The sequence below is a fragment of the Phaenicophaeus curvirostris genome, chromosome 20, assembly GCF_032191515.1.
Source record: "Phaenicophaeus curvirostris isolate KB17595 chromosome 20, BPBGC_Pcur_1.0, whole genome shotgun sequence".
Lineage (NCBI taxonomy): Eukaryota > Metazoa > Chordata > Aves > Cuculiformes > Cuculidae > Phaenicophaeus > Phaenicophaeus curvirostris.
The window spans coordinates 6,725,788-6,745,249 of NC_091411.1; the positions used below are offsets into that span (position 1 = coordinate 6,725,788).

At 61.0% G+C, this 19,462-nt stretch overlaps 1 protein-coding gene across 2 annotated transcripts; it reads right to left on the bottom strand.

The window, feature by feature from the left end:
- Positions 1-460: 460 nt before the first annotated feature.
- CERCAM (cerebral endothelial cell adhesion molecule) lies at positions 461-7,113 on the bottom strand. 2 transcript variants are annotated; one of them, XM_069873306.1, is made up of 13 exons: positions 6,857-7,112; positions 4,941-5,051; positions 4,651-4,768; positions 4,437-4,571; positions 4,158-4,362; positions 3,961-4,080; positions 3,778-3,854; positions 3,490-3,596; positions 3,257-3,389; positions 2,966-3,093; positions 2,686-2,889; positions 1,502-1,738; positions 461-894 (listed from the first exon to the last, which is right to left on the bottom strand). In XM_069873306.1, the coding sequence occupies exons 1-12, from the start codon at positions 7,027-7,029 to the stop codon at positions 1,504-1,506; spliced, it is 1,746 nt and encodes a 581-aa protein (XP_069729407.1). In that variant the 5' UTR covers positions 7,030-7,112; the 3' UTR covers positions 461-894; positions 1,502-1,503. The 2 variants fall into 2 exon arrangements, with proteins under 2 accessions (XP_069729407.1, XP_069729408.1); XM_069873307.1 differs by lacking the exon at positions 461-894 and adding an exon at positions 1,379-1,398 and having other exon boundaries at positions 6,857-7,113.
- Positions 7,114-19,462: the final 12,349 nt, after the last annotated feature.

A 19,462-nucleotide genomic window follows, 5' to 3' on the forward strand; every position in this document is an offset into this window, starting at 1 on the left:
GGGATAGCTGCAAGGTTTTAAAGAAATTGCTCCTCCACCCCAGGAAACTCTCAGCTTTAAGCCAAACAGCATCCTGCCGAGGAGCTGAGGTTTAGCACCAACCCTCGGAAAGCAAACAGCCTCCTCCAGAGCTGGCCACAAAGGTGACAGATGCCGGAGCCCAGCAGGACTCGGCTGCACATCTCGGCACTCAAGCTGCTGTTGGGTTTTCAGTCCCAAGGCCAAACCTAGCACCAATGAGGGAAATCATTTCCATCAGCATTCCCGGGGGAGAGCTGTGCTCCGTGGACATGCCATCCACCTTTTCACCCCTGGACTCCAAAGGAGAGCTCCAGTCTCCCGTCCCATTACAGATTTCATTCCCAAAAGCAATCCCCAGCCAAGGGAACTGTGAGACCCTCATCTCTGCAGCTCGGAGGTGACCCTGGTGAGGTACACGCTGTGGACGTTACATGGGGCAATGCCAGCACCCAGCACGTCAGCTCACAGTCTGCTTTAATCCCACCTGGACTTCAGCCCAGACAGGGCACAGGCAAAGGACAAGCCTGGTTGGTGGCAGGAGGCCACGCGTCATCACAGGAGCCAGCCCCCGGCCTGAAAAACACTTTCCAAAGTCCAACCGAGCGGGAGATGGCAGAGTTGGCATCGCTCAGGGCAGTCCTGGACACACGTCCTCAGCAGAGACGGAGCACAGCGCTCCCCCAGTCCCTCTGCCTGGCAGAGAAAGGGCTCTCCAGGAGCCACGGGGATAAATCCTGCCTTGGGTAGATTCACCACACGCCAACTCAAAGGACCCCGGTGGATCCAGCCGGGCGGCTGCATCTCTCAGGCGGGAGTGGGCAGGATCAGGCCACTGGCCCGCGGTGCTCCCAGCTGGGTCACGAGTCCTGGTCCCTAGGAGGCAAAGACACAAACATTAGCGATCAAGGCAGGAGCAGCCCCGACACGTTCACGCCTGCAGCAGACGGTTGTTTTCCAGCCTCCCCCGGTCTGGCTGCTCCTGGGGACATTCTGCTGCCAGCACAGGCAACCTCAGACAGGGAAAGTCTGACCCTACGTTAACCGTGGCGCTGCTGCCTTGGGGCCGAGCGAGTGCAGGTGCTCGCCTGCCTGCACGGCCACCCCGCCAAGACAGCCCCAGGGAGACCCACTTTTGGGGGGCAGCAAGCAGCACCGGGGTGAAACGTTCTCCTGCGAGATGTCCCCAGCTCTTTCCAGGCTCCGGTGCCTCTTGCAGATGAAGGAGCACCATCCTTTCCTCACTTGAAGGGCTGGGGAGCAGCAGGACCTGGTCCCTTGCTCGCTTCCAGCCCAGCACAGCCCCACACAGGACACCTGCATCCCAGCCTCTTTTCCTCCCTAGAAGAGGTCTCCTCTCCATTTCTCGATACTTTGCGTCTGATGAGAAGAGCTGCTACCACACGGCAAAAAGAAACCTGGCATCTGGAAGATGCTTCGCAGCTACTCTGTCCTTCATCCCGGGTCCCACAGCCTCGCTCACCTTCAGAGTTCATCGTGGGCAGTGGAGCGGAGGTAGCCAGCACCGCCCCTCGAGTCCCTCAGGGTCTTCTGCGAACCAGCCCAGTCGGTCTTCTTGGAATCATCGTCCCAGATGGTGGAGGTCTCGGTGTCACTCAGCCAGTTGCTGTCTCCAGCGTAGTGGGTGGGATAAACCAGGAGGGGGTGAGCTGAAAACACCAGCAGGTCCCGGGGGTTGAAGTGCCGCTTGTAATCCTCGCTGGGAAAGCAGAGCAGACCCAAGAGGAGAAACTGGCTCAGAGAGCATGACCCAATGGAATAAAAAAGAGCTGGGAAAGCCATATCAGCCATCCAGGGAAGGAGTTACGCAGAGCAGGTGATGGGGTGGGACATGAGGTACTGAGGATGGGGGTCTGGGGAAAGCAGGGGACCTGCGGAGCCAGCCAGGGAGGGACCACAGAGGGACCATGGAGGGGACAGAGACAATCTCAGCCCACCAGCCTTGGTGGAACAGGGCCGGCCCCAGCACGGAGGGAGTCTCCAGCACAGCATCCCACCAGCCCAGCCCCAGCTGGCCCCGAGTTAGCTGTCTGCTATAGTTATCCCAGCAAGCGAGCATGGGACACCCAGCTGCTCCTGGTTTACATCCAGAGCACTAATCCACAGCTCCATCTAACTCCAGCCTCCCTTTTACATGCCTAATCCCTCTGTTTAGCCCTCTTGCTCACTGGTTTTCCCACCCCTTCCCCCTCAGGACACCCAGCTGCCAGTGCTCGCCCACTCCCTACGTTGCCTCCCAGCTCTATACAGCTTTGACACCGACCCTGCCTGGGGAGATGGACAGGGAGATACCCCAAAATGGAACAGAGACGCACAACCAGGGGCACAGATCCATGCATCCCCCCAGTACAGCGGGCTGCTCCCCATTCCCCATGGGACCAAGACCCTTGTGAGGGTCCAATATGAGGCCTGGCACCATCCCTGCCACGATCCCCCTACCCCGTGCTAGCAGAGGGCCACTTTCCAGCAGCTGGCGGCCAGACACGGCAAGCAGGGAATGAGCTCATGCTACAGATGTTTTCCTCCATGAGTAATGCTGGGGGGAGAACGGGGTAGAATGGTGATGGCAGACAAGAAACACATGCTCCATCACCAGCACGGCCGCACCACTCTACCAGCACCCCTCCTGCACCCCCCATTCCTTACTTGGGGTGCTTGTCGTACATGATGGGCAGGAACTCATCCACCGGTAACATTTTGGAGAGGGGCTGGGCAGCCAGAAGCTTCTGTGCCCCACGGTGGGAGATGGCGTAGGCCAGTGTCCAGTACGAGTACCCAGCCACCACCAGGTTTTGCACACCCTCCACAGGCTCCTCATCCTCCGCGTTCACCTGCTTCCTCCCAAGGTAGCTGCAGGGCAGTCGGCAAGGCATGAGAGCCAGCCCCAGGGACCCCCACCCTGCGTCCCCCCAGCCCCAGCACCTACATGAGGTCCCAGTCCTGCTGCGCCCCCTCCAGCTCCTCCATCAGCCGCTGCAGCCGCGCCGGGAAGGCAGCCTCGAAGCGCACATCGTCTTCGAAGACCACCGACCGCTCCAGCCCCCGCGACACGATCTGTAGGGAAGGGGCAGAGGTGGAAAACCATCCCAGCACCACGCTGGGCCATACTAGGTCCACTTACCCTGCAGGACACCCCTCTCCCTAGGTCCTCTGGAGACCTGGTGATGCCCACAGCATCCCTGCCCTGTGCTGGGGGCCCTTAGGGACAGCCCCGTACCTCCTTCCAGATGTTGTAGTGGCTGAGGAAGCAGCCAACCTCCCCCTTGGTGAGCGTGCGGCCGGAGAAGGGGTCGTAGTACCCAGGGAGTAGATCCACCCCCAGCACCTTGATGTCGCTGCTGTTGAGGGTGCTGCAAGGCAAGCGGCTGCATCAGCAAGGTGTCCCCCGCCAGCCATCCCTGTCCTTTCCTCAGGGCGACGCTGAGTGGGGACATGTCCCCCCACAGTCACCTCCCGTCCACGGCATCCACCACCCGCGGGGCGACCTCCAGCTCCTGCAGCGATGCCAGCATCCGCTGGCGCCGGTCTGGCCTCCGCACCAGGTTGATGAGGAAGATCTAGGGAGGAAGGGGAGAGCCCTGTCAAGGGGGCACCTTGTCACAGGGGAGAGGACAGCTCGCTGAGCACCACAGGTCAGGGGACAGGAGGCTCGGCCAAAACCCATGGCAGGCTTTGCTGTGGACGGACGCAGCCAGAGGGACAAATAGGGAGGTGTAGGGGGGTCTACTTGGCACTTACTTCATCAAACCCCATTTTTGTGAGCGGCTTGGGGAGGAGGGAAATGTGGCTGGAGCGCTGCATGGGGGGACCATCCACTGCAGAGAGAGAACACACCCTTTCAGTGGAGCCCAGAGCCCCTGGCTGGGAACCAGCACCAGGTCCCCATCTGCCCTGGAGCAGGGGACACCTCCAGGAGCTCACCCATGGCTTCCAGCGTGAGATGCACAAAGTTGGCACGTTCGTCCTCCAGCGTCTGATGGGCCTTCACAGGGACATTGATGTAACCGAAACGCTGCTGGTTGCACACATGAACCTCCGCGCCTGCTGGGTGAGATGGGTAAGTGTTGCAGCCCCCCAAAAACCCTCCCACCTCCCGCTCCATGCCCACGCCCCCTCACCGGCTGCCTGGCAGGAGTAAGCGAAGACAATGATATCGTCGAAGGCCCAGGTGTAGTTGGGATGGGGTGGGTAGAAAGCCAACTGCAACGTCTCCTCCTTCCGCAGGTCGATCAGGAAGGTGGCATAGACCATGGGAACAGCGAAGCAGCCCACCCGCTGCCGGTTCTTGGTGGGGAAGTAGTCGGCTGTGCGGCGGTAGTATCCCTGCGGCACATCAAGATGATTCCTCAGTGACGGGGGGCTCCTCCACCGTGGGCATCCCCTTCCCCGGGGCATACCTGGGGTGTGATGCCACACCAGAAGTTGGAGTAGAAGGTCTGCGAGTCCAGCATGGGGGCCACCACCGACTTGTTCTGTGCCATGAGAAACTTGAGGGTCTGGTTGTTGGTCAGGATGCTGTCGGTGTCCACAAACTAGGGGGACAACACAAACCCTGAAGGCACAGGGACACTCACCTTGGCCCCCACCTTGCCAACACCCCACGTCCCTTACCAGGATGTAGTCCGCCTGCTGCTCCCGGGCGTAGGTGAGAGCCTCCTGCTTCAGCTTCATCAGGTTTTCATAGCGTTTGTCACTCCAGTGCTTGGGTCCGAGCTCATCGGGGTAGGAGCTAGGGGGGGAAAGGCAGGGGTTAACCCCACTCGCTGAGAACACACAACTCGGTGCATACAGCCACGTCAGCCCAGCTCTGCCTCGACCCAGCTCCTCCTGGCATCGTCCCCATCTAGGGACCGGGGTGCAGCCCGTGCCCACTCCCCCCCAGCATCTCCTGCCCTCCTCACCTGGGCTCCTCTTGCACCTTCCAGGCCACCGAGTGATAATCCTTCCCCACGGCCTCCAGCCACTCCCGCAGCATCGCAGTCGTGTTGTCCGAGTTGTGGTCCGTCGCACACCTGGGGTGGGGGGACATCAGCCCCCAGCGGGTCCCCCCAAGGGGAAAAACACAGCCCCCTCCCCACCCTAGAAACACGCCCCAGGCCCAGAGGTTGAGCCAGCGACGGACTCGCTTGGAAATACAATGTGTAATTTGAAGGAGCTGAGGCTGTGCTGGTGGGAAGGGGAACCCAAACCAGTAATTTCTTCCCCGGTGCAACCAACCAGCGGGGCCATCTCAGGGCTCTCACCCCTCAATCCCTGCAGCCTGGCAGCAGCCCCAGCCGTGCTCCCCATCCCAGCCCTGTGGCTGCTCACCGTGAGCAGCATCGGAGCACAGCAGCTTCATCGCATTGTCTCTGCACCCCACGGCTCAGGCAGCCAGGGAAAAGGTCCTGAGCAGCAAAAATTTCCCTCCCCAAACCTTCCCCTGCCACGCACAGCCACCGCTCCCAGTTCTCCTGCTCGAGCTCACAACAATGTTCACAAGGACCCCAGCACAGACGATGCTGAGCCCCTTGCTGCGTTGGGGCAGCCCCCTCGGATCCCTGCTGCTCCCTGAATCCTGAGGTCCCAGCTCCCCCCGGTGCTCCCCATTCCCCTTCTGCCCTTGGGTCCCTGCTGCTCCCTGCACCCCACCATCCCAGCTCTCCCCAGGGATCCCTGAACCCCAGGATCCCCATTCCCCCCCCGGCCCCCTCCTCCCCTTGGATCCCTGCTGCTCCCTGCACCCAGCATCCCAGATCCCCCCAGGGATCCCTGAACCCCTGGGATCCCCATTCCCCCCCGGCCCCTCCTCCCCTCAGATCCCTGCTGCTCCTTGAATCCTGCGGTCCCTGCACCCCAGGGGTCCCCAAACCCCTTCTCCCCGCCCCCCCCACATTCCTCCTGCTCCCTGCCCTGCAGCATCCCAACTCCCCTCGGGGTCCCCACTCCCTCCCAGCCCCCTCCTCCCCCCATATCCTCGCTGCTCCCTGTGACCCCAGCATCCCGGCTTCCCCCAGGGATCCCCATTCCCTCCCAACCCCGTTCTCCCTGCCCAGATCTCTCCTGCTCCCTGCACCCCAGCAGCCCAGCTCCCCCCAGGGGTCCCTGCACCCCAGGGTCCCCAAACCCCTTCTCTCCCGAGATCCCTCCTGCTCCCTGCACCGCAGCATCCCAACTCCCCTCGGGGTCCCCATGCCCTCCCAGCCCCCTGCTCCCCCCAGATCCTCGCTTCTCCCTGCACCCCAGCAGCCCAGCTTCCTCCAGAGGTCCCCAAACCCCTTCTCCCCCCAGATCCCTCCTGCTCCCTGCCCCGCAGCATCCCAGCTCCCCTCGGGGTCCTCATTCCTCCCCAGCCTTCTTTTCCCCCCCGTATCCCCGCTGCTCCCTGAATCCTGGTGTCCTGGCTCCCCCCAGGGGTCACTGCACCCCAGGGGTCCCCAAACCCCTTCTCCCCCCAGATCCCTCCTCCCCCCAGATCCTCGCTGCTCCCTGTGACCCCAGCATCCCAGCTTCCCCCAGAAATCCCCATTCCGTCCCAACCCCCCTCTCCCCTCCCAGATCTCTCCTGCTCCCTGCACCCCAGCAGCCCAGCTCCCCCCAGGGGTCCCCAAACCCCTTCTCCCCCCACATTCCTCCTGCTCCCTGCCCCGCAGCATCCCAGCTCCCCTCGGGGTCCTCATTCCTCCCCAGCCCTCTTTCCCCCCCCCGTATCCCCGCTGCTCCCCGAATCCTGGCGTCCTGGCTCCCCGCGGGGATCCCTGCACCTCGGGGTCCCCATCCCCCGCGGGTCCCCGCTGCTCCCCGCCCCCCCAGCATCCCGGGGGTGCCGGTCCCTCACCACAGCGCGATGCTCCCCGCGGGATAATCCAGGCGCTCCAGGGCTCCCAGGCAGTGCGGCAGCGAGTGCTCGGCGTTGCGGGCGAGCAGGGCGAGCAGCACCCGGGGGGCTGGGGTCCCGGTCCCGCTCCCCAGCAGCAGGAGCAGGACACAGAGCGGCCCCGCGGCTCCCATGGCGGAGGCGGGCGGGGACGGGGCGGGCGGAGACCCGCATCACCCCCCGCCCCGACAGCCCCGGGGGCGGGTTTGGCTCGGCTTGCTTGAAATAAAACTGATAGCGGGGGACACACCCGCACAGCCCACGGCTTGGGGGGGGGAGGCGAGAGAGAATTGGGGGGGGGAGCACCCCCGGCATCCCCTCCCCAAGGATGCTCCTGGGCATCCCCCGGGTGCCCCCCAACAGCTCGGGGTGCGGGACCCCAGTGTCACCCCCATGGATGGGGGGATCATGATCGAGGGGGTCGTGGCTGGAGGGGCTCATGGCCAAGGCAGATCATAGCCAGGGGCCTCATAGCTGGAGGGGGCTTATGGTCAAGGAAGATGATAGCCAAGGGGCTCATAGCCAAGAGAGATGATAGCCAGGGGGCTCATAGCTGGAGGGGGCTCATGGCCAAGGGAGATGATAGCCAGGGGGCTCATAGCTGGAGGGGGCTCATGGCCAAGGGAGGTGATAGCCAGGGGGCTCATAGCTGGAGGGGGCTCATGGCCAAGGGAGATGATAGCCAGGGGGCTCATAGCTGGAGGGGGCTCATGGCCAAGGGAGATGATAGCCAGGGAGCTCATGGCTGGAGGGGGCTCATGGCCAAGGGAGATGATAGCCAGGGGGCTCATGGCCACAGGGGCGTGTGGCTCTGGGGGATCATGGCCAGGGGGATTTATGGCTGGAGGGGATCATGACCAGGGGAGCTTGTGGCAAACAGGAGGGCTTGCGGCTGGTGGGGGCTTGTGGCCAGGGTGAATCGTGGCTGGGTGGGCTCATGCCTCGCCTCCATCACCGGCCAAGGCAGCCCACCTCCCCCAGCCTCGCCTCGCCTGGGCTGCCCCCCCGGCTGCCCCTCTGCAGCCCCCCAGGCACGGCTGCAACGTGTCCAGGCTGCAGGCAGCACCGAGGCCTTCGGGACATTTGGCCAAAACCACTGGTTAACCACCCAGTCCGTAAATAGAGCCGTCAGCTGGGAGGAGGCCGTGTCCTGGGGAGCAGCAGCTCCACGCACCCCACCAGTGGAGCCGGGCACCCCTCACCCTGGTGGCCCCGGAGCCTGGGCTGATGTCACCCGTGACCAAACCTGCACCCACCCGCAGTGGGGCCTGGCGGGGCGGCTGCTCCCGCTGGATTCCCACGTCCCTCCGATCCATGGGGTCTTCGGGAGGGTGCAGCAAGAGGTCCTGGGCTGAGCATCTGCAGCAGCACCTGAAAGAAGCAACAGGGCTTGGGGTATGGGGAGCACCAGGGAGCCCTGCGGCGGCTGTACAGAGAGGAAAACTGTTTACAGCCCGAGCTTGGACAAGTATTTCGGGAAAGGGCTCCCTGCCAGCACGGCTGGGCACTCCCAGGGAATGTGGAGGAGGTCAGGAGCTGAGCGCAGTAGGAAAACACCCATCCCACCATCCCCATCCCACATCCATCATCCCCATCCCACCATCCCCATCCCACATCCACCATCCACATCCCACCCGTGTCCAGACCCACCCGTATCCCCATCCCACCAGTGTCCCCATGCCCCCCGTGTCCCCATATCCCCCCCGTGTCCCCCTCCCGCGGGGACCCCGAGCAGGGTCAGCCCCTCTCCCCCCGCAGCAGCCCCGGGGGCGGCGGGGATGCCCGAGGAGCCCCGGGGACTCCCCCCCCCGAGCTCGGCCGCTGCTGCCACCTGCCGGCACGGCCGGGAGCCGCCACGAGCTGCGGGGGATCCCCGCGTTGCGTCTGCTGCCTGCTCCCCGCGAGCCCTGAGCCCCGCACCCCTGCTCTTCTGCATCCCCGCATCCCATCCTCTCTTCATCCCTGAAACCCTCTCCCCACATCCTTCCATCCCTTCCCCTCTGCATCCCCGCATCCCTTCACCCCAATATCCCTCCATTCCTTTCTCTCTTCATCCCTGCAACCCTCTCCCAGCATCCCTCCATCCCATTCCTCTCTTCATCCCTCCATCCCTTCACCCTGATATGCTTGCATCCTTCTTCCCACATCCCTGCATCCCTTCACCCCGATATACTTGCATCCTTTCCCCTCTTCATCCCTGCATCCCTTTTCTCTCCATCCTCTCCCCACATCCCTCCATCCCATTCATCTCTTTATCCCTCTATCCCTTTCCCTCTCCATCCCTCCATCCCTTCCCCCCAATATCCTTCCATCCCTTCCCCTCTTCATCCCTGCATCCCTCTCCCCACATCCCTGCATCCCTTCACCCCAATATCCCTGCATCCTTTCCCTTCTTCATCCCTGCATCCCTTCACCCCGATATTCCTGCATCCCCTTCTCTCTTTATCCCTGCAACCCTCTCCCCACATCCCTGCATCCCATTCCTCTCTTTATCCCTGCATCCCTTCCCCTCTTCATCCCTGCATCCCTGCACCCAAATATCCCTGCATCCCTTCCCCTCTTCATCCTTCCATTCCTTTCTCTCTTCATCCCTGCAACCCTCTCCCCACATCCCTCCATCCCATTCCTCTCTTCATCCCTCCATCCCTTCACCCTGATATGCTTGCATCCTTCTTCCCACATCCCTGCATCCCTTCACCCCGATACACTTGCATCCCTTCCCCTCTTCATCCCTGCATCCGTTTTCTCTCCATCCTCGCCATCTTCTCCCCACATCCCTTCATCCCATTCATCTCTTTATCCCTCCATCCCTTCCCCTCTACATTCCTGCATCCCTTCATCCCAATATCCTTCCACCCCTTCACCACTTCACCCCGATATTCCTGCATCCCTTCCTCTCTTCATCCCTGCAACCCTCTCCCCACATCCCTGCATCCTATTCCTCTCTTTACCCCTCCATCCCTTCCCCTCTTCATCCCTGCATCCCTTCACCCCAATATCCTTGCATCCCTTCACCCTGATATCCTTGCATCTCTTCACCCCGATATCCTTGCATCCCTTCCCCTCTTCATCCCTGCAACTCTTCACCCCGATATCCCTGCATCCCCTTCTCTCTTCATCCCTGCAACCCTCTCCCCACATCCCTGCATCCCATTCCTCTCTTTATCCCTGCATCCCTTCCCCTCTTCATCCATGAAACCTTTCTCCCATATTCCTGCATCCCTTCCCCTCTTCATCTCTGCATCCCTTCCCTCCTACATCCCTTCATCTCTGCTGCTCTTCGTGCCTGACACTTTACATCTCCCCATCCTGCTCTCCCTGCATCCCAAAGTTCCTCCATCCCTGCAGCCCCTCCTGGGGGTCACAAATAGCCTTTCTTCAGCACCAAGAAAAAGCAGAGAGGGATTTCAGTGTGGGATACAACGAGATTTTTCAGAGCATCCCAGAGAGGCCAAGCAGAGCAACTCCAGGCCTGCAGGCTGGGATGAAACACCACAAAATGCTGACAACCCTCACTGCACCGGGGCCTCTGGTCCCATCTAGGGCCAGCCCTGGGATGCTGCTCCAGGAGCAGGAGCAACACTGGGATGCTGCCAGCATCTCCAGGGAGGGTCTTGGAGCCTGCTGTGAGCCAGGAGACACCGTAAAAGCCGCTTTTGTGATTAAAAACCCTGCAAGAGATCTCAGGGAGAAACAGTGATTTACCTGCCAGGACATCCACCGTGTGGTCCTCAGCAACTCCATGCCCAGCGCTCTGCTGGTCCCAGGAGCACGACAGGCAGGTGGGGTGGCAGGGCCCCACGGGGCTCGGGGTGTCCCCACGAGGCTCAGAGCATCCTCGCTGCTCCCATGGTGGTGCCTGTAACACAGATCCAACATCAGGGCTGAAAGCATCCTGCCTGGAAAAGCGCCTTCCCATCCCCGTGGTGCCAGGCTGGCAGCACATTTCAGTTGGCAGGTTTGGGTTTCTTTAGAGGAAAAAGTTGCTTTTGGACCCAGGGCTGAGGCTTTTGGTCTCCTCCTGCTTCTCCCCACCCCTTCCTCGAAATATTCTAGGATTTTCAGCAAAGCCTTTGAAAAGATACAGGTTCCTCAAGGGTCTCTTTTTTTTCCACTTTAAAAAGCTCGGGTTCGGTTGCAAAAATATCAAATATATAAAGATGTAACTATAGATACAGAGATTCCAGGTGTGTGTGCCTGGCCAGGGCACCAGGACAAGTCCCCTGGCCACAAGCGGTTCTTTTTAAGACTTATTTCAAAAGAAAAAGCATGCCAGGGTTCGTGGGGCCCCAGAGGTCCCTGTTCCCATGCCAGGACACTCCCCAAGTGATGCCGTCCTCTCCAGAGCATCACCTGGACCCATCCAGCCCCACAGCCTCAGCCCAGTTCCCAGGTGGGGAAACTGAGGCACAGAGCCCAGACAGCCCTCCTGGAGCTTCCCAGACCCAAGGAAGAGCCCGTGACCTTGCCATGCTCCCTGCTCCACCAGCCCCTCGCTCTGAGCGGCTCCAGCTGTTCCAGCTGTTTTCACCTCCCTCCAGCTGTTGGATAGCTCAGGAGGCCGATGCTCCCCTCCCAGCTGGGTTTTCCTTCCAGGTCTCTGCTAAACCCATCGCATCCACGGGCTCTGCTCTGCTTTCCTCCTCAGCGAGCTGCTCCCACCGCAGGGAAAAACAACAGATCTTCCCACCCGGAAAAATCCAGGGGGATTTTGGCCGTCTCAGGGGGGGGATTTTGGCCACCCGGGGGGATGTTGGCCCACCCAAGAGATGTTCTGCCAGGGGAGCCGGAGGCCAGTGGGAGCAGCTTCCCCATCCTGCCTGGTGCTAACGGGGAAATCCATGCCTCAAGAAACGGGGCAGAGAGATTTCGCTGGTCCTGGTGCCCTCTGGGATGTCTCCCACACACCTTGGGCTGTTTCCAGGGGGGCTGTGAGCAACGGGGAGGGAGAAACCTTCCCCAGGGTCCTGCTTCTTGACTCACAAGGAGCCGGGGGCAGGCGGGATGCTCTGCTCTGTGCGCCGCTGCGCTTGGAACCACGACTGAACCACACGGGCACATCCTTCCTGGGTGGCACAGCCCCAAAATGGTTATTTTTCTCCTCAGGCTGGATCACCATCAGAGCCAGCGTCGTCCAGCAAAGGGGACCCTGGGCAGCCACCAGCCTTGAGAGCGGGAAGAGGGAAACCTCCCTCAGCAAGGGGAAACTGAGGCAGGAGGCCGAATCCAGGCTGTCGCATCCTTGCCAGGCTGGGAGAGGCCACGCACCGGCCAGGGCTTCATCCCAGAGATGGTGGGGAGCTGCTCTCCATCCCCTTGGAGGGATGGTGGCCACAGGGTACCCCAACGGCTTATGTCCCCCCATGATGCAGTGACCTGTCCCCTCCGTCCCGTCCCTCCTCTCCCCCCAAGCGGGGCTGGCGGCCGGTCCCCAACCCAGGGCAGCTGTGACCGAAAACAAAGCTGTCCCCTCCGGCACAATACCCTTCTGTCCCCCCCAGATGCTGACCGCTGGGGTGGGCAGCGGCCGGGCTGGAGGCGTCGAGGGGCCGTGCCAGGCCCCCGCTGGCAGGGGACAATGTTGGCAGTGATGGAGAGTAGGTATTTCAAAAGGTTTTGTTTTCGGTTGACCCGCCGAGCCGACGTGACCCCGCAGCCCCCCACCCAGCCCCGCTCCTCCATCCCAATAGAAACCGGCCACATTCCTGACCTCGGGAAGGAGGGGGGGCGGAATTTCAAACCACCCCGGGAAGGAAACAATGGGGGTGTCAGGGCCGTGATTTAGGAGGGGGGGCTCTTTTCATCACAAAGGCGAGACAAAGGCGCTCGGCGCTGGGAAAGGGGCTTTGGTGGCGGCTCAGGAGCAGGGACGTGGTATTGTGCCTAGCCAGCCGGCCTCGGCACAGGGCACCCATGGCCCACCAGGTCCCATTGGGTCCCACCAGGTGCCACCGAGTGCCGCCAGGTCCCATTGGGTCCCACCAGGTGCCACCAGATCCCATTGGGTCCCATTAGGTGCCACCAGCTGCCACTAGGTCCCATTGGGTCCCACCGAGTGCCACCAAGTGCCACCAGATCCCATTGGGTCCCATTAGGTGCCACCAGCTGCCACTAGGTCCCATTGGGTCCCACCAGGTGCCACCAGGAGCCACCAGGTCCCATTGGGTCCCATTAGGTGCCACTGGGTGCCACCAGGCCCCATTGGGTCCCACCAGGTACCACCAGCTGCCACTAGGTCCCATTAGGTCCCATTAGGTGTCACCGGCTGCCACTAGGTCCCATTGGGTCCCACCAGGTGCCACCAGATCCCATTGGGTCCCATTAGGTGCCACTGGGTGCCACCAGGCCCCATTGGGTCCCACCAGGTCCCACCAACTGCCACTGGGTCCCATTAGGTGCCACCAGGTGCCACCAGGCCCCATTGGGTCCCATTAGGTGCCACCAGATGCCACTAGGTCCCATTGGGTCCCACCAGGTCCCACCAGGTGCCACTGGGTGCCACCAATCTCTCCATCACAGCCCCCGCCACAGTCCCCCGCAGCCACCCTGAGGACCAGGCTCTGGTGGCTTCGTGCGTGCCACCATCACTCATGGCACCTCCAGTCCCCCGCGTCCCCCCACGCCAGCGGGGCTGGCCGGGGACCACCCTGTGCCGGTGTGGCCGTGGGCACCAGACCTGGGGACACAGCAGCCCCCGAGTCCCCCCGTGCTGGCCCACACGGGACATTCAGAGCTGGGGTCCCCCTCTCCTCGCCCGGGGACGATTCCGGGACCAGGGGATGAGCAGCTCCTCTGTGCGAGGCTCAAAGGGGCTTTGTGCACCCCGGGGCCGCCGGCACCCAGCACCACCCGCAACCGCCGGCACGGCCACCGCGCGCTGCCCACCCTACCAGCACCTCGCAGCCTCTGCCCCCCAAAAACCTCCATTTCCAGGTGCCCCCTGCCCCAATCCTCCTCCTCCTCCATCCCTGGGGGGTCTCGGCCCCAAACCGTGGCATCCCCCCTCCCCAATAAAGCCAGGAAACCGCTTACGCGGACACCAACTTACAGTGTCCTCCGCTGCCGAGCTCGCGTCTCCGGCCAGCGTCCAGTGCCGAAGGACCCAGAGCCTGCACAGAGAGGGGATATTTTTACAGGAGAAATATTTTTCTCCCGGTGCTGGACGGCTGATCCGAAGGAAAAGCTGGAAACAAGTTCATTGGTTTTTTTTTTCTCTCCCTCCCTCTCCTTGCCCTAATTTTTTATTTTCCTGGCAGCCGGCGAGAGGAAGGGAGCTGGCAAGGTGATGCTTTTTTGGAAAGAGGGGAACTGGTGATGAAAGAGGCTTTCACCAGGAGGCTGGGAAAGCCGAGAGCCGGGGGGGCTGCTAAGGGACCACCGCGCCGAGGCCGAACGGGGGGCCGAGCGGAGGCCGGCGGCAGGTGGAGGGGTGCTGTGCTGGTGGGATGCACCAGGGAGCCAATGACATCATGTTGTGTGGGTTTGGTTTTGTTGGTTTTTTTTTTTTCCTTTTCCAGAATGAAATGCAATTTGCAGATGACTTCCCCGGCCGCTTCGCCGCACGGGTCCCCCCAGGACACACAAGCGCCTGTTGAGAAGAGCCGAAGCTTTATTTTATTTTATTTTATTTCCTATTTTGGGTCAGAAATTCTACATTTTGGTTCCTAACCTGCTGGCCCTGGGCACGCAGAGGGCAGATCCAAGCAGACCCCAGCCCGGCGCCAGCGCCCCGTTGGGCCCCCAGCCCCACGGTGGGGCAGGACGGCCAAGCCGGGATGGCTCCTTTCCCCTCTTCCCTCTTAATTTTGTTTAGAAACTTGTCAGGTTGGTACATAAAGGAGGTGGAAAGATCAATCCCGGCTTTTCATCAGTGTGGGAAAAAGTATTTCACTAATCCATATTTATTGGTGTAAGGAGCCGAGGGGGGGGGGAGGGCCAGAGACCCTAATGGTCAGGAGCAAAGGACAGAAGGGACAGTTTAAGGCTGCCCTTTTTGGAGAGGTCACATGTCACCAAAATCTTTCGGTTGTCTCGGGATTGGTTACATTCTGTTCTCTTTTTTTCTATTGAGGTTGCCAAGCAACTGGCTAAGACCAGCCAAGATATTTTCTTTATTACAAGTGGAGCAGAAAGCAGCAAGGAGGAGAGAGAGAGGGGGGAAGAAAAAAAAAAAAAAAAAAAGGGAGGTGGGGGGGGGGAGAAAGAAGAGAAGAAGTTTAGACAATTAACATTTATAGGATCACATAACTTCATTAACTCGGCCGAGATTTGGGAAAGAGACTTAAAAAAAAAAAAAAAAAAAGTTGGGGGGGTGGGAGAATTAGGAATTAAAGCAAGTTAAAAGGCTGGTGGGTCTGGGGCTAAAACAATGCGGGATCACCCAGAGCAGGATGGGGGGTTCCCTCCGATGGTTCCCGCTTCCCAAAGAGCCGCTGGTCGCAGGCGATGGCTTCGACCCAGTGCGGGGACCTTCAGCTGTTGCTGATGCTTCTTTATTTATTTATTTTTCAATGCCTTTTTAAAAAAAATATATTTCCACGCTGCTAGGAGGCAGGTTGTTGGCTCACAGCGAGGAGCGGGGAGGCAGAGGAGCCCTCCGGAGCGAGGCCTGTGGCCATGGTGGGAGCCAAGCGCCCCTCGGCCTGGGCTGTGGGGACACGGCTGTCCCCAGGCCCTGGGACACCTTCGCGCCTCGGCGGGTGCGCAAAACCATTTTGGGGCTGGGAATGAGCCTCGGTGGGTGAGCGAACGCTGGTCGGAGATCCCGGAGAGCCTTGGTTGGAGATCTCGGCCTTGTTGGTCCTCGCTCAGGGCTCCTGGCGCCATCCCTGGGGCGTCACCCACCCTGGGCCTGGCCCCGGGGGACATGGGGACATCGCTGCTGGCCACGGGGACTGGGGTCACCCCACAGCTCTGTGGGACTGGGCTGCTCCGAGCATCCTTTGGGGTTTCCCAGCAGCCACCAGCCACCCCCTCCTAAACCCCGTGTGAGGACACGGGAGGAGGTGAGGAGGGCAGGGACCCCCCACCCCCACCCCCGACATCCCCCCCCATGGCACCCCAGGCAGAGCAGGCAGCAGTTGGGTGAAGGCAGCTTGTGGGGACCCCAGGCTGGGGGGTTGGGGCTGGGGGGGTCCCCAGTGGGGAGAGGCAGGTGCCCCCCCCCCGCTGAGTGGGGGATATTCACTGGGGGCAAACAGCGAGCATCACTGGTCCCAGCGCTGGGGGGATGCAGGTGACCCCCATAAACAGGGGACCCCAGCATCGCTCCTCCCCCCCAACAGCAGGTCTGCGGGGGGGTCCCAAGGACAAGGGGGTCCCCAAGGACAGGGGGGACCTCAAGAGCAGGGGGGGGTCCCCAAGAGCAGGGGGGTCCCAAGGGCTGGGGGGACCCCAAGGGCTGCGGGGTCCCCAAGGACAGGAGGACCCCAAGAGCAGGGAGACCCCAAGGGCTGCGGGGTCCCCAAGGACAGGAGGACCCCAAGAGCAGGGAGACCCCAAGGGCTGGGGGATCCCCAAGGACAGGGGGATCCCAAAGGCAGGGGGGTCTCCAGGAGCAGGGGCGTCTCCGAGAGCAGGGGGGTCCCCCGGCGGCTGACGGGGGGACCCCGAAATCCCCATCGGGGCTCAGCCCGGGGTCCGGGACCCCCGAGCATCGGGTCCGGGGGGCTCGGGGGCTCCGGGCCGGGCCGGGGGCCGGGGTTTGGGAGCTGTGTCTTTAAGAGATGGCTGGCTCCAGGTTGCAGCTGCTGTTTCTGTGCTATAGAGACAGTGGAGATTCATTACTCCTAAAACACAATGGGCATTTATCACCCCGTGGTGTTATTCAAATCCAGTACCAATTGAAGGTCATCCCCATTCTTTTCTCGCCGGCTCTGCAACACATTTATTGTTGTGCCGTTCAACTAAAAACCCTGCCCGGCCCCGGCGCAGCCCGCAGAGCCCCGGTGTGCGCATCCCTCCCGGGCGGCTTCGGCATCCAGCGCCGGGGACCGGCAGGTGCGGCGGGAGGAACCGGGGGCTCCGGGAGGCACCGGGACCCCAGGAGGAACCGTGTCCCCGGGAGGACCCGGGATGCGCTGCCCCAACCGAACTCGCAGCCCTTCCCCGGGCCCCGGGACCCTCCCGGCTGGAGAGGGGGGATTGTTCCCAACTTCGTGGGAGCCGCTCGGTGAGAGGGGGCTGGGGAAGAAGCTTGGGATTTATTTTTTTTTTCCCCCCTCTCCTCTCTTTTTCTTTAATTTTTATTAGGAGTAGTAATTTTTTTTTTTCCCTCTCTCTCTCTCTCCCCGAGTTGGGCGTTTGTAGATTTGGTCGATTTTCACTGAATTTTAAGGGCGATCCGCTTGGAATCGGTTCAGTTCTCCGGGAGCAGCGGCCGCAGCGCCGGGTCCGAGCCCGCAGCTTCGCCCCCGCTCGGGGGATGCTCCTCCGAGAACCAGCCCCGCTTTCCCTTTTCTGCCTTTTTTTCCTTCGATTTTTCGCTTGATCTTGGTTAATTTTTTTTCTCTCTCTCCTCTTTTTTTTTTTATACGCGCTGATTTTTTTTAATTTCTTCATTTTTAATTTTTTTTTTTTTCCGGAGGGGTAGGAAGCGACTCGATAAAATTAAACCCCTCGCGGTGGGATTAACTGGAATACGGGATGCGAGGCGCCGCCGCTGCACTAGAAACTTGTTGGGGCTGGAGAAGCGGCTCGGTGCCCGTGTGTCCTTCTTTTCCAGGCTCCAGCTGGATTCCCCTCTGGAAGATCCCGCGAGCCCGGGATGGGAATCTCCGCTCCTGATTGTCCAAACGCAATTCTTGTGCGATGGAGCCGTACGAACCAAGAATTGTGTCTGGACATCTGTAGCAGAGGTTTCAACTCCACCGGCCGGGCTCCAGGAAGGTGTTTGGGAAGGATGGAGCAGCCCGGCAAAGCCTGAGCCAGGATTCCAAGGAGAAGAGCAGAGGCAGCGGGAGGTTCACTCCTAAGGCATCAAATCCCAACCGGGTCCTCACCAGGATGGGCAGCGAAGACCAGGCAGGGATGCGGGAGCCAAGCTCCAGTGCTTCACCAGGGATGGAGCCGAGCACGGCAGTGGAGAAGCACGCCAGCCCTGGAGCTCCATCCCTTCTTTATCCTTCTGGTATTTATTATTTTTTTCATTTCATTTCATTTCATTTCATTTCATTTCATTTCATTTCATTTGGCTCATGCCCAGCCCTGGGGTGCAGTGGGGACCCCACCACGCTGGGGGCCAAGGCCCCCGCAGCTGGGACACCCTTATCCTCCTTACCGTCCTCCTCTCTTCTAAGCCGGGAACAATCCCCGCTGCGAGTGGCCGAGCCTCGGGAGCCCCCAGCCCCACGCTCCCAGCACCCCAGCGGGGCTCGGAGGGAACGGGATGGGAGCAGAGCAGCCCCCCACGACACCACAGCCGGGAGGGAGGCTTCTAACAGAGCGGCTTTATGAGTCCACGAGCCAAGCGACTCAGCCGGGGCTGCCAAGAAAACCCAGGAGAAGGATGGAATCATAACGAGATCCGAGCAAAATTTCAGCGAGAACCTATCTAGGACAAAGCTGAAGGCAGAGAACGTTTTAAACGGCTTTTATTTCAGGAACTTTTTTTGTGTTGTTTTGTTACAGGATTTTGCTGCACCCGTCTTCTCCCCTCCCCTGGCTTCCCTCACCTTCCCATTTCTAGCTTTTTTCCGCAATGATTGGCAGCTTTTACTACAGCAGGAGCAAAGCCGCCTGGGTCTACCTGCGCTAGCAAGGGAATAACACCTCCCAGGGAAGGAACTCATCCTATCGTGAGCAAACAGCCAGGGGGGATAAGAACAGAGAAAACCAGCCTAAGGCAAAATCGCAGGGTAGAGGCAGAGCAGGCAGCAGCGCCGAGGCAGAACCTGCCTTCTCCCACTTGGGTTTCAGCCCGTTTCAAGCCGCAAGCCACACGGGTTCGTTGTTTTTCAGCCGGCTCCTACCGATACCTGGAATCCCCGCTCCGCTCCCCCAGCCTGCAAAGCTACCAGCCGTGAACTAAGGATGGAGAAGAGCCTTTAGGCCGTCTGTGTCATTTACAAACGGCACAGGCTGGACTTGAGCCGCCGCATCTGGATTTGGAAAAGGCTGAATGTCGGTTCGTTCCCAGCAGCGGGCTGGAAGTCAGGGTTTCTCAGAGCAGCAGAGTCCGTGGGAGCTTTTAGTTACGCGGGTTGTGGTGGGGTAAGCGTGAGAGAGGAGTCACCGGAGAAGCGAGACGGGAATTACTCTTTGGCACTCCCTCCGCGTCAGACAGAGTAATTCCTCTGTCAGGCGCAGGACGGGAAAGGCTCCTAGCGCGGAGCACACGGGGTGTCAGGCCAGGCTGCCTGAGCAGGAGCTGGTGCACTGCGCTGCTCGCTGCCTCCCAGCTCCTCCTCAGCAGCTCCCAGAGACCGAGGACAGGAAGAGCCGTACGTGGTGCACCATCAGCTCTGAGATGCGCTTATGGAACCGGGAAGCCCTCTGCCCCAGAAGAGCCGCTGCTCAGGCAGAAGCGCTGCCGCCGGGGACCACCGCACGCTGCCGGAGCCGTGCCGA